General features: G+C 38.3%; 3 protein-coding genes across 9 annotated transcripts in view; 1 reads left to right on the forward strand and 2 right to left on the reverse strand.

Moving 5' to 3' along the window:
- Positions 1–3,220, forward strand: part of PRIMPOL (primase and DNA directed polymerase) — an 18,287-nt gene extending 15,067 nt beyond the window's left edge. For 2 of the 3 annotated variants that reach the window (XM_064652633.1, XM_064652634.1), the window contains exons 10-13: positions 77–185; positions 1,374–1,456; positions 1,536–1,582; positions 2,532–3,220. In XM_064652633.1, coding sequence (XP_064508703.1) covers positions 77–185; positions 1,374–1,456; positions 1,536–1,582; positions 2,532–2,837 — 545 coding nt within the window. In that variant the 3' untranslated portion in view covers positions 2,838–3,220. The remainder of the gene's footprint in view (positions 1–76; positions 186–1,373; positions 1,457–1,535; positions 1,583–2,531) is intronic. The other variant, XM_064652635.1, reaches the window with a different exon arrangement.
- The window catches only part of CENPU (centromere protein U), a 25,038-nt gene extending 7,589 nt beyond the window's left edge, over positions 1–17,449 (reverse strand). Inside the window, exons 1-12 of one of the 3 annotated variants that reach the window (XM_064652652.1) lie at positions 15,842–16,389; positions 15,533–15,662; positions 13,967–14,084; positions 12,469–12,574; positions 11,804–11,894; positions 10,669–10,741; positions 7,714–7,831; positions 7,245–7,323; positions 6,107–6,154; positions 5,848–5,909; positions 4,377–4,533; positions 2,575–3,660 (exon numbers count right to left, since the gene is read on the reverse strand). In XM_064652652.1, the coding sequence (XP_064508722.1) occupies positions 3,523–3,660; positions 4,377–4,533; positions 5,848–5,909; positions 6,107–6,154; positions 7,245–7,323; positions 7,714–7,831; positions 10,669–10,741; positions 11,804–11,894; positions 12,469–12,574; positions 13,967–14,084; positions 15,533–15,583 (1,041 nt within the window). In that variant the 5' untranslated portion in view covers positions 15,584–15,662; positions 15,842–16,389 and the 3' untranslated portion in view covers positions 2,575–3,522. The other 2 variants (XM_064652654.1, XM_064652653.1) reach the window with 2 other exon arrangements.
- A 118-nt stretch (positions 17,450–17,567) lies between these two features.
- The window catches only part of ACSL1 (acyl-CoA synthetase long chain family member 1), a 38,352-nt gene continuing 31,677 nt past the window's right edge, over positions 17,568–24,242 (reverse strand). For all 3 annotated transcript variants that reach the window (XM_064652630.1, XM_064652632.1, XM_064652631.1), the window contains exons 16-21: positions 24,050–24,138; positions 20,641–20,757; positions 20,152–20,295; positions 19,556–19,657; positions 19,387–19,458; positions 17,568–19,190 (exon numbers count right to left, since the gene is read on the reverse strand). In XM_064652630.1, the coding sequence (XP_064508700.1) occupies positions 19,050–19,190; positions 19,387–19,458; positions 19,556–19,657; positions 20,152–20,295; positions 20,641–20,757; positions 24,050–24,138 (665 nt within the window). In that variant the 3' untranslated portion in view covers positions 17,568–19,049. The remainder of the gene's footprint in view (positions 19,191–19,386; positions 19,459–19,555; positions 19,658–20,151; positions 20,296–20,640; positions 20,758–24,049; positions 24,139–24,242) is intronic.

The raw sequence follows: 24,242 nt of genomic DNA on the forward strand, positions 1-24,242 counted from the left end.
CGCTTGATTATTCACAAATGAGTGTTCTGCATCACTAGTTTTAAATAATTTAAAGAATTAATTTTTTTTCCCTCAGGGATACGGCAGTGGAATTACTTCTCTCTCAAAGAAATACTTGTATATGATATTTCTGGTTACCGCTGGTGTGAAAATATTGGAAGAGCTCACAAAAGTAACAACATAATGTGTGTTTTTTATTCAGTTTTAAACAGCTTTTTCTTATTCTCCTGCTCAACTGTTATTCTCTAAAAATGCTGAAAAATCTCTTATGGATAGAATTAGCACCTATTACAATTTCTGTTGTCTTGCTCTGTGAGGATACAATGCTTCAATTAAAAAAAAAAACACCAAACCCAAAAAAAGCCAGACAAAACCAAACTTTTTTCCCCAAGTTTACTTAGTGATAACTGGGCTTGTATTTCTAACAGTTCTATGAAGTAGGTATTCATGGTATTTAAAATATGTGCCTAAAGATGCTAACATAAAAGTCAGAATATGTTAAAGCTATTAAGCAGTACTATGCATTTATACTTTCCAGCTAGGAAGCTGAAAAATCACAAAAAGAAAGCAGACCACTTTTAAATTAATTTACAGTGCACCTTAAATTACGTTATTATGTTATTAAAATGACTTTGTCATTTTAATAATTGAGAATTACCATTTTAGAAGGGTAATTCCTGCTGCCGCTTTAGTCAAGATGAGTTTTGCCAGTGACTCTGGAAGGAGTTGGACTTTGTGTAGTTTTAGCGAAATAAGTGATGGAAAATCAGGTTTTTTAGATTACATTAGAATTCCAGTTTATCATTAGTAGAAATATTTTAACTTAAAAATAACTCTGTGTAACATTTAAAGTCACTGAAACATAAGGAGTAGGGTTTTGAGAAACAAGGATGCTCAAAAAAACCTGCAGCCACTACACTAGATGGTGTTTCCCAAGCACGTTGCTTGAAGTTTGGTGTTTGTAAAGCACAGCTGAAAAAGCTGGGTGGTCTAATCAGTTGACAGGAAATAGTGATTTTATTTGGCTTTTATAATGAAATTATCTGTAACAGCAGCAGCAACAAAATCTTATCTTACAGTTAAATCCCATATGCTAACCTTATTTTAATGACTGTCTTCCAAGCTTAATGTAATGAAGTTAACTAAATTTCACTTCCAGATGTTAGTCTTAAAAATTTATTTCTTCTAACTTATGAAGCTAGAAGTTTATCAGAAATTGTACAAAACATGTAATTAGTATGCCAGAGTATGAAAGCAATGTCCGTAGTTGAGGATAAACAACACCTGTTCATTTAGTGTCAGAGTTTCCTACTGTATGAATTCATTTCATTTATTTACTGTTACTGAAAAAAACTAAGTGATTTCATTCTTAGGATTCTGGTAGATCTGAAGAACGAAGTCTGGTATCAAAAGTGTCATGATCCTGTCTGCAGAGAACAAAACTTCAAATCACAAAGTATGTAGTCTGTGATCTCAAAGCAATTATACTTAATACTTTTTTGAATGTTAATTTTAATGCCATATATTTGATTTAGGTTTTCCATTACCACCTGGGATATGTCTCCCGTCTCTTTTCAAAGAGGTATGTTTTTGTCCTATCGATATGCTAAGGTTCTTGTGAGCCATGTTGTCTTTGGAAATCACTGAACATGCCCACTGCCACAGTCTGTTGAGCTCCATGCACTAGTTACAGTGGTATAGAAGAGGTTCTGGTAGCACCATATACTCATTTTTAAGTTACTGGAATCACCTAACTTCACTTGGGACTAAAGACTTCCTTCTGTTTTGATCTGAACAGCAGTTCCCAGTGCATAAGCCACAGGGACACTGCAGGGTTAAGTGGAATGGAAAAACTGCCCGAGTTTGATTTCATGCTGGGCAAGCCAAAATGGAGCTGCTCCTGGAACACTTGAGTCAATCAGAGTCAAATGTAGGTCAGTGACCCTCATATTTGAAGTTCATTTATCTCCATTTTAGTGTATCAACACAGTTACCTTTCCCCTAAACAGGTAGAATATATAAGCCAACCTAATACTGCACCTAGATTCTAAGGCCTGAACATACTAGTTTTTCCACTGCTTAGGCAATAAGAGTTGGCATTTTTGCAACTTTTAAATTTAACTTGACAGCTTTAAAGGTCATACTGCAGCATGGCACGTTAAGCTCTACTTAAGCAGAGCATCAATAGCTATTAGTACTATTTCATAGAAAGTGCAATTTAAGTGCACTTTCAGATCCTGACAGTATCTTTAAATGGACCTTAAAATCAGTTTTAACCTTGTATTACTTTAAGAAGCTGTATACAACAGACTGCTTGTAGGTTGCTAGAAAAACAGCAAATTTCTACTCCTATTGAAATAGACTTCCAGAGGTTAACATGGTTATAAATTAACATTCTGGAAAATCTGTCTTGCTGGCCAGCTTTCTGTAGTATCCATTATGTGTGACAGAACAAGTTTCAAACTTGCAGAGCAGTTAAATGTATGAAGACCATTTTCATATGGAGTAAGTAGTACTCTTGTTTCTCAAAGGAAGAAGAGTATACACCAATGGATGAAAGGGGGAACACAGAAGAAAAGGTGAAACCACATTTTAATGCATCAGATTTGTCAGAAAGCTCAGGATCTCTGGCAAACAGCTTGTCTCAAGACTTCTTGTTGTCAGACAGTGAGTGGGAAAATGCAAGCGACGATGCCTGTTTCCTGGAAGCTGCCGAAGATGTGGAACTCGCTGAAGCTGCAAATGATAGTCTGAATTATGCCATGGAAGAAATCCCAGATGAAGCTCTTTTGGAAGCTTTAAGGAAAGAAGACTCTTGCAATAAAGAAGGCAGCTAACCACTGGCTTGGCCAGCACACAGACTGCCAGCAGTGACACCTGCGTGCTTTGTGCCTCTGGAAAGATACTGTGATGTAGTTCAAAAGCACTATTCCAGAGGTGTAGGACAAAGGGCAGATTAGCTGGATGATCTTGAACAGGCAGGAGGAGATCATGGAAGATTACGTCGAGTCTGAAGAGTGCTGGACTGAAACACTCATCGTGAATGCTGCTCCAAGCTTAGCACTTTTAATGCTCTCTGCTGTACAGTTTCTATTTTGCTAGTTTTATGTCCAAGTTTTATTGATAAACCAAGTTAAACAGACTTCTTTAGTTCCAGAAATGGGATGAAATTATTTATTTAAAATACAAATTTAATAAAAAGATGTCTGTGAATAGTTCAGCCAAAGTCTCTGTGTTCTCTTTAAAGGTGTATGTTGCTGTCAAGATCACATTACTTTAATAGCACAAGATTAAAACCCAACATTGTTCACAAGCACAGAAAAGTTTTATGACTTTAAGTGGGATTGCTATTTCAGTCATTTCACTGACATTGAGACTGTTTGACAATAGAAAGATACATCTCGATCAAGTCATTGACTTTTTAACATTGAAACAAAATAGAGCAACAGTGACTAATCACGCTTTAAACACTACCATGCTAATAACTGTTTTTAACAAATGTTTAAAAGTCTTAAAAAACACTTAGTCTTTCTTTGATAACCTCTCTCTTTGTACAGCCAGAGCCTCTTCCAGTCTCAAATTAATATTCCGAAAGTGTCTTTCTGCTCCTAGAATTCTCCGTGACTCCATCAGAAGAGCAGGGAGGCTGGAAGTTCCATACTGTTGATATGGAAATAAAATTACAAGGCAACATTTTTAACTCTTGGAAAGATCACTTACATGTCTGTAGTTATTTTTCCTCTATCTGGGAAATGGCACAACATGATTTTTAAAAGTGAAGAATGGCCAAAGTTAATAAGAGTGTGTTATGAAATGCGAGGATTTCCCTTACACATGGCAGGCATGTACCTTTGTCAACAGAAAATACCACACCAGGTCCTGGGTAAAACGGGAAGGAGTTCTAAGGCTACATGAGAAGTTACTCTGGCCATGTAATAAAAGCACTGTTCTTAGCATTAAATACGTTACAGAACAGACATGGAAATACCAGAGCTTTTCCTTTCTTTGAACAATAACAACAAAAGAAATTAATTACTTGTTTCTCAGTGTTAATCTTTCTTCAATTTCTATAAAAAAGTTACAACTGAGAACAACTGTTAGGCTTTTATGTCCTTTCAACTCCTGGACATAGAGAGCAAGGCAGCAGAATCCTCTCTGAAATACTTTAGCTTTTAACATGAGACCAAAAAGAGTGAGATACTACAGTGCAGTTACAGCAGTGATTCTCAAGTTGCTTCCACAAAGACAATTAACAAAATATTGCTATTTAATATAACAAACATTAATACAAGTGCCCAGCAGTCCAGGAAAGAAAAAATGGGGAGGAGAGTTGTGACACAGAACTGTTCAGAAATACATGCAAAATTTGTACTTACTACCACTTTTTCTTTTGGGTTTTCTTCTCTAAAATCCAAACAGTCTTGCTGTAGCTCCTTTAAATCAGTAAGTAATTCAATTGTTTGCCTCAAGGAAGATTTCCTTTCCTTTATCTCATCATATTCTCTTTGTAGTTGTGTCAGTTGTGGTTCAGCTCTGAAAAAGAATCAAGGCTTTGATGTTTGTATCTGCATGTTTTTTGCATGAATAACTATGAACATATTTCCTCTGAAGAAGACTTGAAGGAAAGGTTGCTCAGAAACACAAAACATAGGTTAGTATAGCATACTGTTTAATTAGAACAACTAGCATATTACTTAAATTAGGAGCATGAGTCCAAATCCACCAAAAAACCCCAAACCTCTCTTTCTCAAAGAGAAACTCTTTTTGAGAACTCTTTTTTAATTCTCAAAAAGAACATTCTTTTGTCAGACTCAAAATTGTCTTTTGAGTCTGACAATGTAGCTCCTCTCTCTTAAGTGTTTAAGTTTTCCAAATATAGTTTCTTTAGGTGTTCTCCTTCTGCACATGCCTGTCTGCAGGCTGAGGTGTTCAAGTGCTTATGCTGAAGCATACTCAGGATCTACAAACTACCTACACCTCTGCCTAAGTAAACTGGAGGGCTCAATCCATTACAATAGCACTCCAAAAACTGAACACCAACAGCCATTTTCATTCAACAGAAAAAAAGCTTTCTTAAAATGACCGAAGGATTACAACAGAACACATAAAAAATGCGAAGACAGCTTTCAGTCTGTGAGGGGGTTCAAACCATATTGAGGGATTAGTTCTTTGAGCATAATTTGTCCATAGTACTGCAAAGTTACACAAGCTCTCATGGCCATAGAGAAAAGGCTTTTACACTGTTCTTGTCGATCCAAGGCCCTGGTTCCCTACAGAGTTAACTTATGGAGTCACATTATACACAGCTTCAGTATAAAACTTGTCACTAGCAACCAATAGGATGTGGGGAAGCCTAATGGTTCTTCCAAATAACATGATTTCTATGTTGTTTATCTAAATGACTCTTAAGATTAATGCCAAGTTAGAGATGGGGAATTGCATAGCCACATGAGATGAAAGCAAATCAGGTACTGAGAGGAACGCTTGTCAAATTGCAGAGGTGAAATACAATCTCCCACCTCAAAACCAAAAAAGTCCTATGTATTACCTTTGTAAATTTATGATGCAGCACCTCTGCAATTCAAATTGTAACATTAGTATTTTTCTTATGAACACATGGTGTGAAACACCATCCTAGTAACTATTTAGCTAAGAGAACTTGCAAGAATGACTATCTAGGCAACTGATATATGTAAAGGAGAGGTAATCACAAGCTTTTGTAAAAACAGAAAGCAAGACAACAAATAAAATGAAAAAAAACAAAAAAAAGTTACTTTCCCTTCTGAGCTACAAAATACAGATTCTTTAAGCTCTTCAGGCTATTATTGTGCATCATTAGAAACATACCCAATTAGCTCTTCTCTGAGTTGCACCAGTCGCTGCCTTTTCTTTTTGATGTTTGTTACTGCCTGAAACAAATAGTGAGCAAAGTCTCTGAAACAGTTGCTGCAATTTCAAAGGCAAACAACTCATATTCGATTGGCTTTTTTTCTCTGGGATTTTATGCTTCTGATTCTCGTGGAACATTCCAAGATATCAGACCTTATAAACTGCCATATTTTACATTTGTATTTTAAACCCTTCAAAGCTATTTAAAATGTCAAACCTTAGCATTTTTCCTCTTCATATTCTTTAATTCCTGGACTCCCGCTATCTACAGAGGAAAAGAAGAATTACAGATTGACTATGGATCTTGAATTCATCACTATCCTCCTAAAATCATGGCTGCAAGAATTACTTGGGAATAACATAAAAAGCTATTTAAAAAAACCAACACTGTTTCAAAGTGAGATTACAAGTGTATCACTTGTGTATAGAGTCTTTCCTCTCTCCTCATGCCAGAGAAAGACTGTTGCACAAAATTAGTTAGTGCAAGTAATACTCCCTGTACCAATTACTGTAATACTACCTAGCTTAAGTTTTCTATAACTCTATATATATAGGTATAAATCTAGTCTTTTTAAAACTTATTCCTTCTCATGAAACACTTAGAACTATAGTTTTAGTACCTATCCATTGTATTTATCACAAGTCCTACAAAGTTCTGAGTTCATTTCACTCCTTACAATTAGTGAGAAGAAATCTTAATCTTCCTAACCAATAAGCTTGTCACAGAATCCCAGAATGGGTCAGGCTGGAAGGGACCACAGTGGGTCATCTGGTCCAGCCTCCCTGCTCAAGCAGGGTCATCCTAGAGCACATGGCACAGGACTGTGTCCAGATCGCTCTTGAATATCTTACAGTTATGCTCAAACTGCTCATTAAAAAAGGATGATTTTCCCTGGACTATGTTAGAGGCCTTACTCAGGCCTCTAAACAAGAGTCACTGAGACACAGTATAAAAATTAAATCATTGGCCTTTTAAAACTCTAGTCCATGAGGTTTTAAAACAGTGTTTGACACAGCTGTTATGCTCATTCAAATTATGCAGCCCTCCAGTTTTCCTACATAGTGATTTAGATATGACAAACACTTCAGGATTATTAGATGCTTCTCTATTCTTGAAAGCTGGCAATTTTGCCAAGTACCTGCATGACAGCAGTGTTGTGTCTGGAGGCAATTCTTATGAAAGCCTGCACACAGGCAGCAAATCATAACCTGCACACAACAGACTGTTTTTGTATTATTTATACTGACAATAGATTGGAAAATTTTACGTACTGTAAAATAAGTGTGTAATGGACAATATAAAACCATAGGCATTTCTGACCACAAAACTTCGATTTTATTTCTGGTGTACTTACAAGATCGGTGATTTGGCCCTTGAAAGCAGAACAGAAGTCATTGATAGCCTTTCTGCAAATGTTTGATTCTATGCTTTGTCTGGAGAAGTCAGAGGGACAAAACACAACCCACTTAGTTCAGTAAAGGGGAAATCTCATCCCAAAACATTTCTTTAAGTAACGAATAAAACTCAGCATTAAGCAGCTAGGCAACTGCAGATCTTTCATATACTGGCAATAGCTTAATTTCTACCTTGAAAAATGTCAGCTGAGATGTGGCATTGTTTGAAAAAATATCAAATCCCTGCAGACCACGTCAAGATCACATATGAAAAAACATTTGTATCACAGAAACTGAACAATCATTAAAATAACATTAGAATGTAACCATGCAATACTGCATTCCCCAAAGGACAGCCCACTAGCAAAAACACAGGTAAATCCTTTTTAAAACTTTGAATATTCAATCATAGGAAAGCAGAATATTTACCTGTAATTTGCTGCTATCTTCTCAACTTCAGCCAGAACAACATCCAGTTCTGTAATATCTCTAGGAGATCTCTCCAGCTCTTTGGGACACCAAACCTGTACAGAATGTGGGCTGTCCACTGAAACAACAGAATAAACATATGTCTTGCATAACTCAGGTACATGTTCTAAAACAATAGAAAAATTATTGTTCCCACGATCAAAATAACCATCCAAAAGTTACGAATATTTTAATATTAAATTTGAGAAGAGTGATATATTATTTCATCTGTCTTCGGCTGAACAACTATGATAGATTTATCCAGAAGCCCTTTAAAATTGGGATGATCAATCATATACAACTTACTCTTAATCATTTCAAGCAAGTCCAGAAACACATTAAAAAATAAACTACACACTGACTGTAGATATAATTTTTTGTCTTGTAAAAACAGTCTGAGTTTGGGCAAAGAATCATGAGGTTTTATATTTGTATTTTATTTATATTTATTTTATTACATTTATTTCATATTTGTATACATTTTGCATTAATACCATATATGCTTCAAAAAAACCCTATACACAAATACATTTCCTTAGATTTTGCAACAGTATTATTAACTAATTCCACAAAAAGTTAAACCATGTTTCTTCACACACTCTCAAATGTCACTCTAGTACTACAATATGATGGGTTCAAAGGAAGCAAGATGACACAAGGGGCATTCCAAGTTCTGCCCCAGCTGCTGCTCCAGGCTTCCAGACCAAGGAATGTACTGACACCTCTTACAGCTTCATATCCACGGCCCCAGACTTCCCTCCAAAGGGAACCAGTCTGCCTTAGAGGGATAATGCACATGTTTTACCCCTTCAGGAGTGGAATAGGCAAACCATGGGGATCAAATGTGGGTCTATGACAAAACTGAAACTAAAACCTTCCATTTCTTGAAGCAATATCGCAGAGTCACAGAACATGCTGAGTTGGAAGGGACCCACAAGGATCATTAAGCCCAACTCTCAGCCCTGCATAGGATCACCCCCAAGAGTCACACCATGTGCTTGAGAGTACAATCCAAACGCTTCTTGAACTCTGTCAAGGCTTGGTGCTGTGACCACTTCCCTGGGGAGCGTATTCCTCAGGGTGAAGAATCTTTTTCTAATATCCAACGTCAACCTCCTCTGACACAACTTCAGGCCATTTCCCTCAGGTCCCATCACTGGTCACCACAGAGATCAGTGCCTGCCCCTCCTCTTCCCCTCACAAGGAAGTTGTAACCACAATGAGGTCTCACTTCAGTCTCCTCCAGGCTGAACAGACCAAGTGCCCTCAGCCGCTCCTCACACAACTTCCCCTCAAAGCCCTTCACCATCTTCACTGCCCTCCTTTGGATGCTTTCTAATAGCTGAATATCTTTCCTATGTTGTGGTGCCCAAAACTGCACACAATATTCAAGGTGAGGTCACCCCAGTGCAGAGCAGAGCGGGACAATCCCCTCCCTCGACCAGCTGGCGATGCTTTGCCTGATGCCCCCCAGGACACAGTTGGCCCTCCTGGCTGCCAGGGCACTGCTGACTCATATTCAACTTGCCATCGACCAGGATCTCCAGGTTCCTTTCCTTGGCACTGCTTTCCAGCCTCTTGTCCCCCAGTCTGTACAAACATCCGGGGTTGCCCCATTCCAGGTGCAGAATCCGGCACTTCCCTTGTTGAACTTCATATGGTTGGTGATTGCCCAGTCCTCTGATTTGTCAAGGTCTCTCTGCAGGGCCTCCCTGCCTTCGAGGGAGTCAACAGCTCCTCCCAGTTTTGTGTCATCTGCAAACTTGCTTAATATCCCTTCTAGTCCTGCATCCAAGTTATTTACGAAGATGTTGAAGAGCACAGGGCCCAAGATGGAGCCCTGTGGAGCCCCACTAGTGACAGGTCACCAGTCTGATGTTGCCCCATTTCATTATTACCCTCTGTGCTCCACTCGTGAGCCAATTGCTCACCCACTGCATGATGTGTTTATCCAGCTGTGTGCTGGACATTTTGTCCAGAAGGATCCTGTGAGAGACTGTATTGAAAGCTTTCCTGAAATCCAGAAAGACTACATCAACTGACTTCCCTTGATCAACTGGGTGGGTTACCTTGTCATAAAAGGAAATCAGGTTTGATAAGCAGGACTTCCTCTCATGAAGTCGTGTTGGTTGTGACCAATGACTGCATTGTCTTTCAGGTGTTTTTCAATACCTCCCAGAATAATCTTCTCCATAACTTTATCAGGCACTGAAGTGAGACTGATGGGTCTGTAATTTCCGGGGTCCTCCTTCTTGCCCTTCTTGAAAATCAGGACAACATTCACCAGCTTCCAGTCAGCTGGGACCTCTCTGGATTCCCAAGACCACTCAAAAATCATCAAGAGAGGTTTTGCAATGACATCAGCCAGTTCTTTGAGGATTCCTGGATGAATCCCATCAGGGCCCATAGATTTGTAGGGGTCCAGCTGGAGCAGCAGGTCCTGCACAATTTCAGGGAGTTGGTCATTCTCACAGTCATGGTCCTCAAGCTCAGGGCACTGAGACCCCCTTTGTCCATCATCTGAGTTGAAGACAGGGGCAAAGAATGCATTAAACACCCCTGCCTTGTCTCTGTCCCTGTTTGTGAGGTGACCATCCCCACCTTGTAACGGGCCGATGATATTTCTGTATTGCCTATTGCCATTAACGTATTTGAAAAAACTTTTTATTGTCCCCCACATTTCTGGCAGCTTCAACTCCAGCTGAGCTTTGGCTGCACAAATTTTCTCCTGACAGTGGCAAGCAGCATCTCTGAGTTCTTCCTCTGTCTCCTGACCTTGCTTCCACTGAGCATACACCTTCCTATTTTGCCTTATCTCCAAGAGTTTGTTGCTAGATACCAGAAATTAAAAGCATGGAAAAGCATTCATCTTGAATGAGGAAAAGCTATATGAGAGTTTTGAAAAGTGTACTTTACCAGAAGGGTCTGATGTGCTCTCCTCTGAAGGCTGCTTCTTTTTCGCCTGGAACTGAGTAGTATTCAGACCCTTCTGTGATACAAAAAGCAGATTAACTTCCAAAATAAACTCTTATTATTAATTTAAAACGGCAATTAGGCAAAAAGCATTTCCTGACTGAAACATCTGTAACATTTACACAGGCTCGTTTCACCAGAGTCCCAGCACAGTGACCACACTGCTGCAGGACAGCAGCTGCCTGACGGAGCTGACCAACTGACACGTTGGCCACTGGCCGTGCAGTAGGACTAGGAACACGTTAAGGAGCATAAGTTCAGCACAGTCATTGCCCAGTATTAACATTTCTCTGATCAACACTGCCTGCTTACCTTCCTTTTCACCCACATTCTGTGCCCATTCTTTCTCTACTTTGTGACTACTTTGTGACACCAACAGCACTCCTACAAAAGTGCTGCATACATCCAGTTTAACATTCTGTATTGAATTTCACAGCATCGTTTTCAGCAATTCCAATAAATTTCAATATGTAAAAAACCTTTTATACAAACTACTGCACAGCTTCTTTTATCACAGGTCTACTTCTGAGCCTGCAGATGATTAACTTCCTCTGTATGTCTGGAAGTGGGCCAAGAGCATTTTACACTAGTTGTGGAGTAAGTGTGGAAAAACACTCATTCAAAACTGGATGGCTTTTAATTCTAGTACACATTCAAAATTAATTTTATCAGTATTCTTTTCTCTCATAAATTTGTTTCAATACTGAAAAGGCACAAAGGATTAATATTCCATCTGGTATGCCATTCTTCAAGCACATGTATTCTAGATACAAAGAAGATATTTGAAAGAAGGAAAGAACATATTCCCAAATGAAAAAGAGAATAGGCTACAGGATCCAGAACACCTGCCTATTATATTATATTCCATGCTGACATGATGACTGTAGCTTTAAGCATTTCACTTGGCTATCTCTCAGGAATACTTTAAGGATTGATTATTTTGGATACAATTAAATACTATGGCAGTACTAAGAAACAAAGGGAAGGTCTTCCTCTCACCCCACCCTCTAACACAGGCATGGCAAGAAGTAAGCTAAAATTAAATTGACTGATAATACTTAGGCACCTTTTTGTGTACCACAGTCTCCTTAAGAGGTCCATCTCCAGCACCAGCTGTTTTGAGCATCTCCTTATCACCATTAGATGTCTTTGATAGATGCATTTTTTTACTAGGAAAAGAAAAACATACACTGCTATACACTGAGAAAAATGATCTACACAACAAAACAAAAATCAAAGTAACAATACTCTCACAACATACTCTCATACAAGCACTATTACTGTCTTGCTATTTAATTCAAACTAGAACTATTTCAGATTTAAACCAAATTTGATTAAACAAATGAGAAACATACAAAAATTTGAATTAAAATATTTTTTAAATAATTTTCTCTGTTACATATAATTTAACTGGCTTCTATCCATTTTTCAATTTTTCCATCTTTTAACTTTAGACACCAGCATTTAGAGAACTAATTAATACCTCACAGAGACATTTTAAAATCTTTTCAATATAAAAACAGCAGTAAGTACTGTACTGCTTACAAAAGGCAGACTCAGACTTACTCTACCATTTGTTTTCTACAATCTTCAACCTCACTCTTTTGGTTTCTGATCTTGGGAATTTTAAGTTAGAGCATCTGGTTAATAAGCAGCTAGGGAAACTCGGCAAATAGAATGTTTTTCCCACTTTAAAAATCTAAAGATAAAATGCTGGCAATTCTATTTTTTTTTTCACCAGACCTTCCTTCTGTATTTTGCCTTTGCAGTGCTGAAACATGACCAAGTGACTCGTTTTGTGAGTGTTCCTCTCCATAAGCATCCACAGCAGTACTGTGCAAAGGGTGATCTATAAAGAACAGAAAACAAATTGCATGAAAACTGCTCCCATCTCTCAAGGCAAGGAGCACTGCTTGCCATTAAGCATCTAGTTAGGGTATTTGTGGTTTGCTAGCTATTAAAAAGGAAGTTCTTGTTAAAAGTATTATTTGAGGATTAGAAAAAAATATGTAGTGAAAAGTTTTACGTACCCAGCCACCTGCTATTTCTTTACAAACTCAAAATAAAGGTGCAGGAAAGCTGGGCATGTACATATGGCACATATATATTTTGTACAGTGTCTTTGAAGTCTCTCTTTGCTATGGCATACATAAACCTTCTACATATTTAAACAACTACTTTCTAATTTTTGTTAATATAGACTTTAAGCTGCTTTATTGGATGCTATAAGAAGACAGTTACAGCTGCTACAGAATATTTGTAAATGTAGAATTCTTAAAGGTAGCTACCAAAATAGATTAGAACTCTGGGAACTTTGGGTTTTAGCATGCCCTCTGTAGTATAAATTTTTTTTTCAAGCACATTGCCACATAAATTTTGTCTTAGTTTACATTAGTGTCAGTGGGCATCCTTTTTATAATTTAAATACGTAGCACAGAAGTGAGGGAAAGAAGAGCTTTTCATCTTTCTGTCTTGCCCTTATAACAACCCTCTTGCTAAATTATTTATAGCTCATTCTCAATGCTCTTTCTAGTAGTCACATGTATATTTCCATGATTTTCTTAGAGTAATAACAATTACAGTTGAGAAATAACTCTTAGCATTTTCTCTACAACTTCAAATCACACAGTTTTTCAATTATTTATATATATATAACACAACAATAGAGGACTTCACTCAGGAGCACCTACTTCATCTAAATTGATTCTCTGCCTCTATACTGAGGCCTCATTACAGAAGTACAATACAAAGCATGGAAATGGTTTTAATCCTTCACCAAAAATTGTATGGTTTTATGTTATTTTTTTAAATAAGATTTGAAACTGGCACAACAACATCCCTGTGAATGTCCAAATTTGCTGCCATAGCAAATTTACAATAGCAAAAATTTCACTTCATAATTTCTGTAGCTTAATAGAGAATAACTTAAGATATTGAACTTAGAGTTTTAAATGTAAATTCTTACACATCTGCAATATTATAATATGTGAAATTCTACCATTCAGATATAAAACCTGAATAGCCAGTATTTTTCTGTTAACTTTTACTTGTGCATATTACAGCATTATTCTTGTTACTTCCTAAATTATAGAAAATAACATAACAAACTCTCTGTCTCTCCTGTCCATTACTTTCTCTGGAAAAAAACCAATAACTTTTCCTGGGTAAGCATTGAAGTATTTTGCCCTTGTGGTTTTTTTGCGAAAATCATACATTAAATGACATTCAAGTTAATACTAACCAAAGGAATCATCAAGCTCCTCCAGGTGTTTTGTTTCCGCTACCTTCAATATCCTTGAGACATCAGGTTCCTCAAGCAGAAGTGATTTCCAGCGAAGATTGGAATTGGCTTTGTGTTCCTGGATGGGTATGAAATTAACAGCCAGTTTATCCAGCTTTTTGAATGCACAACAGATTAAATATGACAATGAATTTCAAGAACATTTGACTAGAAATACATTTAACCAGGACCATATTAACTACTGAGCCATGGCATAAACTATTTGAAGCATGTTTTTTCCTCAGGCTATGGGTTTCCTCCTCTCAGAGAAGTGATAGTATAAAACATGTACATTGCACTATTTGATACTGTACTCTAGTGTGAGCTTTGTCTTATTTCATAAAAATAAGTATGCAAGCTTAGAAGTCTTATAACAGTCTAGTATCTGATTTCTATGATCTGTGTCCTTTTTCTTCTCAGGCATTAAAGTATTTCTTCTTTCATCTCTATAATACATAAATTTCCATCCTTGTTCAATCTAATTATTGTCATTTTAAAAAACTGAAAAGTTATAGTGTAGCCTTATAAAAAGGGGAATTTTTAAATCAAGGATTACATAGACACTTCTGTAAAACAGAAGGGTAAAGGGAATGACACTGGTTTATGAAACAGTTGTGTGTCATTCTTACCACATGAGAGTGAATTTCTCACTGATTTGTGTGAGTGCATGGAGAGTGAATCATAAGCAGAAAACACCAACTTCCTGAGCTTTTTAATTTTACTAGTGCTTAGCAGTGCCCCACAAGTTCTGTTACAGACACATCAACTCTTTCCTCTACAAATTGTTTTCTTTTCTTTTATGAGACTGTTTTTAAACTTTTGCCTGTTTGAAAGTCACTGGTCCATTTTGTACTACTCCCAGAAGGAAAAAAAGAAAACCCCACGCACGCACCCCAAGCCTGCCCCAGCAGGGACTGCACAGCAGTACCCAGTGCCTGTGCAAAGCAAGCCCTGCATTAATTACCGTGCATCCACCTCCAGAGACAATGCCCTGACTGCATGATAACACAACACAGAATCACAGAATATCCTGTGTTGGAAGGGACCTAAAAGGATCATTGAAATCTGACCCCTGACTCTGCATAGGACCATCCCCAGGAGTCACACCATGAGCTTCAGAGAATCATCCAAATACTTCTTGAGCTCTGTCAGGCTTGGTGCTGTGACCACTTGCCTGGGGAGCCTGTTCCAGTGCCCAGCAGCCTTCTGGGTGAAGAATCTTTTTCTAATATCTGACCTAAACCTCCCTGATGCAACTTTAGGCCATTCCCTCGGGTCTTGTCACTGATCACCACAGAGAAGAGATCAGTGTCTGCCCCTCCTCTTCTCCTTGAGAGGAAGCTGAGACCACGATGTGGTCTTCCCTCAGTCTCCTCTTCTCCACCTGTAGAAGCCAAGTAACCTCAGCTGCTCCTTTTATGGCTTCCCCTCTACACTCTTCACCATCTTCTCTACCCTCCTTTGGATGCTCTGAACAAAAACAAAACACCGGCTTGTTTGAATTCTGCCCAACCTAGCAAAACCTACCTCTAATTTATAGCTTGTATGAGTCTTCTTTATTTTCTTCTTCGAGGACATTTCGCTATTCAGTATATGCTGAGGATAAAGTCAGTGAAAAATTGTCCCCGACACAAATCAGCTTTCTCTGTGTCAGTACCTGGGAGAGAACGGGAAATCTTTGTTACTTCAATTTATTAAGCTCAGCTCACTCTAAAAGCAGCAAAACCCACTTCATTAGCCTAGACCGACGTATAAGTTCTATACAGCATGCATCAGTTAGTAACGAGCCAGGCACATAAAAGAGATAAATCGCGACGATGCTGTTCAGGACCGCACCTCCTCTCCGCCGCTGCAGTTCCCCTCACGCAGGAGGTCCCAGCCCGCCTCGCCGAGCGCCCCAAGGCGGGCAGGGCAGACCCTCGTCCCGCCCTCCCGGCCCCGTCTCCCCGCGAACACCAGCGCCCCCCGGCCCGACCCCTCAGGGCACACTCCCGCTTTTCCCGCCGCCGTTCGAACCGGGCGCGCCGCCGCCGGGAAGGAAGGAAGGAAGGGAAGGCGGGGGGAGGAGCCGCCGCGCCGGAACAGGAACAGGGACAGGGACAGGGACAGCGCCGCCACAGCCCAGCTCTGACACCGGTCGGGGCCGAGGAAGGAAGGGGGCCCGCGCCGTTCATTCCGTGTTTAAAGAATTCACACAACCATCACTCTGCTGAGTGTTTTTCCATTAATTAGTCTGACTAAAAAAAAAAGAGCAAACAACCAACAAAACTCCACGTTTTCTTCTCCCCGCCCCCCTTCCCTGAACTGATGCTGTGCATCTCGAAAAACAAGTGGACGAGATTACTTCTGTAAAGATAACCTGAAATCTTGTGATAATAATTTATAACACACAAAACCAGTACTTGCTGTAATACCGTGCAAAAAAAAAAAAAAAAAAAAAAAAAAGTAGGCTTTACCTTGAACACTTAATTCCATCTCTGGCATTTAAATTAATAATTTGTTAATAAGGGATTTAGCAATTCATCAAAAGTCTCACTAGTTGAGAGAGGCCCTTTTGATGTCACATCTCTTCATCCACAGTCAGGGTGTTATCTAAAGATCATCTGCCCAGCTACCCATTGTTATCAACCCAATAAGCTAAAACACAGTGAAATAATTACTTCAGAATTAACTGGTGGCAAGGTCTCTTTAGACTTCTAAGTTGCTGGCTATAACATCCAGCCTCACTTAGCAGTCCCTGAGGCAAGGCTAATACAGCACAGCTTTGTTTCAGTAGTCATATGTGGCTCTTCCAGGAAGCTTTCTTTGATACAATGTGTTATGAACCTAAACCTTAGATCCAGCTGTCATCCATCTCTCAGCTATCTCCATTAGTGACACTTCAGTCTGTCTTTCCAAGCAGCATACACATACTTGGTTATTGAATAAGTAACAAAAATTTGGTTTAGATTTTTTTCAGTACAGAAGAAATGTATAAAGGAACATACAGGATCACTTTGAGGAGAAAGTCTACAATGGCTAGGAACAGAAGTGTGCTTAGTATCTCACAATGGCATCTGTATTCACATAGAGCTCTAAGAAGTGTCCTGGTAGTGATGCTTCATCTACCCTGGTGTGGTAACTCGGCCCATGAAATCCTTTATACCATACTCCTGACTGAAGCCAGATGCACAGTGTAAGGGCAGGAATAAGGAAAACTACTACCACTCACAAGCTACATAAGAGTTTAAGAAAACTCCAGCTTTCATTCAAGTTACTCATGATGATGGTAAGAACACAACTGTCAGAAACTATACTGAAAACAGACAAACAATACAAGATTTGTTTGTTTAGGAATATACTAAAAGAGCAAGTTACATATAACAGCATCCCTTTCTTACAAATATTGGCCAAAAACTTCAACCTAAGAAGTTACTTTCCAAAAGTAAAAGTGTAAACAACCAGCCTTTAGACTGTATTTAGTATGTTTATAGCAGTGGAGTTTTACAGCGTGTCAGTTACCAAATTACACCTGGGCTTGTTAGTCAGCAGCATTTCTTTGATAAACAAACACGTCAAGGAGTTGAAATGCAGAAATATTTATTTTGGTTTCCTTCATTGGTTTTGAAAATTGTTTTGGTTTTATAAAACATAGAAATAGCCAACACTAAGCAAACATTTGAATTCCAATGTAACAAACTACTGCTCTAACAGTTGACTTGGATTTGTGTACCTTAATTGCACACATGTATGAAATTATGCTACAGAGTAGTGCATTACAATCACACACAAATCTTAGTGCAAACCTTGTTGTGCTTGTATTTTACATATATCCATGTTTTCAAAAAAACAGCAATGAATGCTAATGCAAAACCAATTCTATTAAGGATAGCAAAAGACTTATGCTGTAATAAGGCTTATTTCTGCTGATTTCTCAAACAAAAGGTAACTAGTTATTTTGCAATTTATCTGAGAATTAGGTTTTTATCCCTGAACAAATACCTATCCTGGGCCAACACACAGTTCTGTTGGCATATATAAATACTTCCAATTGCTGCAAAGCATCAGGCAAAAAACATTCTACCTGACCTATTTTGCTATTCAGTGAAGAATACTCAGTGGCTCATACATAAAGCATGGAAAACAGAGGTTATGTCAGAAGCTCTTCCACTTAGAGGACCTGGCACATTTTTTAAAAATGCATTTTAAATACAAGGTCATTACAGAGAAACAAGTGGCTAGTACAGGTGCAGTGTTTACCCTGACTGTTAGCATAGCCCAGCCTCTGAATGGTTTGGTTTTAAGTCTCTAGTGTTCTTGCCAGAGTTAGGATCAGCTCATTTGCAGGGCTGGCACCGTGTAGCGAGGCTACACTTGCTGATTTAACCACATCCACACTTCCGGTGCAGAACCACATCTGTAGACTTACTCTGACGAACTTCTATTCATCAGTCTCCTTTGAGTGGAGTGCTGACTTCTACCTTATGAAAGTACATCTCAGAACTGGATGCAGATATAGAAGGGAGATACAACTCAGATGCCTTGCCCCAGTTAATATTAGGACTAATGAAAGATGTGATACCAGCTATACAACTGTAAGGGCTTGGGGTTTTTTGGTGGTTGGGTGGTGGGGTTTTTTTGAACAGACTTAAGTCATTTTTCTGAAGATGCAAGATACTTAGAGGCATTTTCATAGCTGCCAAATCCTTTGTGGAATTGACAACTGCAAAACACACTGCAGACAGCAAACATGCTGGCAATAAAACCTTAGCTCCTTGGTGAAGGCAAGTCCCATTTTTGGCCAAGGAAATATTAAATAACTTACATTAGAGTTACCATTTATAGTTAAGGCTCTTTTTGGAAATTGTAGGTCACCATAAAAACAGTATGCAACACAACTTGACAGTAAGGCAGTGTTCCATTTCTTCAATGTTCCTATGGCAAGTACCCATTTTTGTACAAGTTAATGATTGCACAGTTTCCTTCCCTATGTTTGCTGTAGTCAAAATACAGATATGAAGACCAACAGTAGACATGTGTGCCACTTTCCTCATTCCATTTGCAGTTACATTTTGGCATTAGCATAGAGTTCATCTATCTGTGACTGGAAGTATTTTCGCAGTTCTGGTCTCTTCGCCTTCAGTGTTGGTGTCAACAGGCCATTCTCAATAGAAAACATTTCACTGTGCAGGACAATGTCTTTCACCTGGAAAATAAGAAGTTACTAGCCAAGCTGCATTCCTTGAAATAGGAAAGGCTTTTATAAACTTGCCCAGATATCATAAAACCCATCACTTTAAAAGTTTTCCAGATGCAAATTAAAAGCAGTTTCTGGAGAATCAGATTATATTGGTATTGAGAAGTTTAAAGAATTAGGTGTTTGGTTCTCACAAGTGTCTTACCTGTTCAAATGACTTCAAACCAGATTCTTTCCCAACTCTCACCATGTCTTCCAGAATGTATTTTTTGACATCCTGTGGATACAGGAATACACTGTATAGCTTCATGCTTGTATAAGCATCAACTTGAAAAAGTTTATGCAGAACAGCTGTTTAGTTAGATATGTCTCACCTTGTTTTTGCATAGCTCTTGATAGGAGCCTTCAATTCCCTTTTTCTTGGCCCATTTGTGAAGAGAATCAGGATCAGGTACCACAATAGCTACTAAGAAGGCCTAAAAAGGAATTTTTTTCAAGTTTTTTTTCTTTACGCCAACACTTTAGTTCCTACACATTTCTTACTAATCAGGTTTTGGAGTGAGTTTCTGATCCTGCTGTACAGTCAGCAGCTTTCTGCTACCTGAACACGGGACTGCAGTTCAGAAGCTTGCACTTGAGAGAATTACTCTTAAAGACCCACACTTCTATTTACACTTGAAAGAACCTGGGTTTTTTGTATTTTTTTTCCCCCCTGCATACTCTGAGCAAATTTATACACAGTCATTAATACCCAATTAAATTAGTTCAGCTCCCCTACCTGGTCTGAAACTAAATACAGAAACATGCTATGTAATTGCTGAAATCCATTCAGAACCAAAATGTATAATGATAAAAATTTAAGATAAAAATTTAAGATTTCAGCTTGGGGGGGGGGGGGGGGGGAAGGAAGAAAAACTTTTCTGCAATCTCCTTTTGTAGTAATTTTTTAAATTACCTGAAAAATGCTTACCTGCAAGCTCTCTCCATGAACAAATACCTGTGCAAGTGCTTCACATCTCAGATACACATTCTCTATTTTCTCTGGTGCTATGTACTCTCCCTGGGCTAGTTTAAATATGTGTTTTTTCCGGTCAATGATTTTCAACGTACCATTCTGTTGACAGAAATAACTTTCACTCAGAAGAGGCACTTAGAGTGGAAAACCAATCTATACAGCTTAAGCATGCTCAGTAAAACTGTGCTAGAGCCAGAACACTGTCAAACTAATGGTAGAAGGGAACAGGTTACACATCCATCTAATCTAAACTAGGGAAAGCCTCGGGACTGATACTGCTGATACTTTTTTAGCCCCAGGCATACAGATTTAGCTACAACAGTAACTATCCTCCTCCTCAAATTACTTATCTTTCACCTAATTCACTCTGTTCAATACCAAATGTTTTCTATTTTATTTCTAAATTACTGCTGATAGCTATAGAAGTTATGTAAGTTAACTTACTGGCAGCCACTTCCCAATGTCTCCCGTATGAAGCCAGCCATCTTTGTCCAGAGCTTCTGCCGTTTTTTCTGGATCTTTCAGATAGCCACGGAACACAGTTGGCCCTTTTACACACACCTGAAAATAGCAGTTTGTTAATGTATGAAGCAAAGTTAATAATCACTATTTGCAACAAATGCTTTCTCTGATGGTTCTCAAAAACCCCCACTAAAAAGACAAGATGAAGCTCATGTGTTTGTGCAGATCTCTACTTACGGGTTTTGGAGACCTAACATTTTCCATTACTATGAAGTATACTAAGAAGTCATTGGAAGCATCTGTTCTCTTACATTCTAGCAGCAGTGTTCCTACCTGCTATTTGAAAAATCTCAATTCATCAGTAAAAAAAATGTTTTTATTTATGTGAAGAAATTCTGCTGGATCCAGAAATACTACCACTCAGCCTGGCAACATGTTCATTTCAGCTTTTTGTGCATTGTTTGCTAAAACTAGTGGGAAAACAAACAAAAAAAAAAAGCTGTGTGTGAAGCAAATGACATTTGTTGTCCAAAAGTAAACCAGTTAACACCTAAGGACTTAGAGCACTCAAGACTTTTCTATAAAGAAACCCAGCCATTTCATTAAATTGAAGTTTGTATGTGTGTACCAAGCAGAAAACCAAGAACAACATCTCTGAATTATAACTGGATGCATGGGAATTGTTAGGATCAAAAAATGTGTCTATAAGATATGAGAAAAGGACCAACATAATTAAAAGTTTATAGGTGAAGAGGTTGCCACAATTAGGTCAGACCTTACACACTAAATTAATTGTTTTATTTTTATGTTCTCTTACTGACACATATTCTATTGTTTTATTCAGGAACATGGAATAGAGCCTGAAGCATCCAGAGACACTCCCAGATTTAAGTATTTTCTTCGCATATATAACACCCAAGGTTGTAAGTTTTCTTTGGTGGGGAGAGGGGGGACACAGAATACAACTCTTACTATTTAAGGAACGGCAGGACTATAGAAAACCTTCCCTAAGAATGAGAACACAGAGATAGGCAAGATTAACAAGATTGAAGCAAAACTTAAAGTGCCCACTGCACACAACTGTTGAGGAATCAGGAGTTCAAAAAATTCAAAAGCTCTACAAAATAGTCCTCAGAAGCAACAAAGGATTCAAACCATCACACTAGCATGGGAGTGACTTGGCACACATGATGATAGGAGACAGTAAGAAGGGTCTGGTCTGGGCAATAATATCAGAACTCTAGAACAAAATCTAGAAGATATGGGATAGAAAATGCAGTTTTAAGTTAAGCACAAATGGAGAATAAATATCAATTAAGGCCAGTACTAGGCCAACTATTATTCTAGGGGATTAGTACAATTGTTAAATGGGCAAGGAACTGGCTAAAAAGTCTTCAGGCACTAATATAGATTCTCAGACTAGAAGAAATTACTAATGTAGTTCAGCAACCAATTCTTGAAAAACTCATCCTAAGTATTTCAGTGCTTACCGCAGCATGCTGGTCAACTGTAGTACAATGAACATGAGATGTCAACAGGAGGGAGATCAGAGTGTTAGTGAGGGTTATGATGACCTTGTAGAGACAGTACCAAACTTGGAACCAAACCAATATCCCAGTCAATTCCAAAGACTGATCAATCCAATGTTTAATTTTTCATGGCTCCTACTACCCCAGGAAGACAGTAGGCAACAGCATTTCCCAGTAGAGACAGCAAACCATTTATCTGTATCCTGCTAACTAGCACTAAGACCTCATTTTCATATGATCATATATAACTCTATTCACAAATTTAGCCTTCTTGAACATGGATAACTGACAAAAGTGAGAGCAGAGAATATAGAAAGCTTACTCTCAGAAAGGAAGACTAGGAGTATTTAATTCTCCCTACTGTTTGCTTTTCAGCTGGAAGACTTATTTTAGGGCAAATGGATAAGTAGAGCTAGTTCCATAGCCATGGGCTTCAAGTTTTGTGAAACAAGTTGCAACACTTTTTTATATTCAGGATAGTTCACACTGAGGAAGTTTGTCTTTCAGGCCTAAGACAGTACCTAATATATTAAGGGGCTACCATTTTTATTCTGGTCCAAAGCAACTCCTAATGCAGCAAACTTTTACAGCAAGTGCAAGCAAAATATATTTAAGAATTTAAAAAAACCCCAAAAACCAAAGAACAAAACAAAACAAAAAACCAAACCAAAACAAAACAAAAGCAACACACACCAAAAAAAAAAAACCAACAAAAAAACCAACCAACCAAACAAAAAAAACCCACAAAAAACCCCCCCAAAACCCCACAACTTAACTGTTTCTTATTATAAGAATTTATACTCAATTCCTCTAGCAGACCAGGCTTTAAATGCATGCCTAAAGTGAAGTAAAAATTGCTGATCAAGACTAAATATGAGGTGATATGCAAGACAGTAAAGAATTTTGACATTGCTCTCCACTTGCAAACAGTTTCTCACTACCAAGCTCAATAAAATCCTTGAGTATTTCTGTCTCTAGTTGCATACCAACTACAACCAAAACAAAGATTATAAATTGTTTGTAGCCACAAAGCAGTCAATTTCTCAAGCTACTTTTTTAATTTCTCAAGCTACTTTTTAACTTATTAATTTCTCACTCCCTAGCTGCCCTCAGCTTCTCAAAAGCATATGAAAGACACCACAGTTAATTTCCTTTCACGGTTTGGGGAAAGTAAATTACTACATAGACATCTGTTCAAAGTATATACACAAAGTTCAATCTGTATTTATTTTACTTGGAAAAAATATTTTAAACAACAGTCTATAGCATTACATACGAAGCTGAGTCCTGAAAGTACAATTTGTAAAACATGTTCAATTTGTGCAGGCTGCATAAAAAAAAATGCAGAAAAATGTGCAGGCACTCATCTCAAATCATCAGCATCCTTCATGGCATTTTATCTCCATTTCTCTTAGAAGTGTTGCAGCCATTTTAAATTACCTCATCTCACACATCAAATGCTAGGTAACCAGCTACATGCATCAGCTGCTCTCCAGCACTTGGCAGTAGTGTGGCAGGGAAGTTCTCTGCTAGCGTTCTGCTGAAGTATAAATGCAGCATGAGATAGCTAATTGTACCTTCTCAGCTATCCTACACAGCTGGAAGACAGTATGGTGGTCACACAACCATACATACTGTGGGGTAACACATTACTATGTAAGCTGCTTCTTCCCCCCTCCAATATACTATTTCTGGGTTTGCTTCTGTGAATCATTAACTGGTATTGCACGCAGGCATCTTAGATTTTAGGTAACAGGCCATGTTTAGCACTTTTACTAAACTTAGTTGTTATTTCAGTAACAAAAAAAACCATTTTCCAAGATTTCACAAGAGGCTCATGTTGACCTTCTGAAATTACTTACCTCACCCTCTCCTTTGGAAGCCAAGTAATTCATTTCTTGTACATCAACAAGCTTGATGATACTGCATGGCATTGGTGCTCCAACATGACCTATTAAATAGAGTAACACCTCCACAGTCTGAACTGCTTTTTAGCCAGATTCTTAAAAAAATAAGCTGGTTTCACACTGAAGAAAGATGGAAAACTGATTTCTG

The sequence above is a fragment of the Pseudopipra pipra genome, chromosome 4 (genome assembly GCF_036250125.1).
Source record: "Pseudopipra pipra isolate bDixPip1 chromosome 4, bDixPip1.hap1, whole genome shotgun sequence".
NCBI lineage: Eukaryota > Metazoa > Chordata > Aves > Passeriformes > Pipridae > Pseudopipra > Pseudopipra pipra.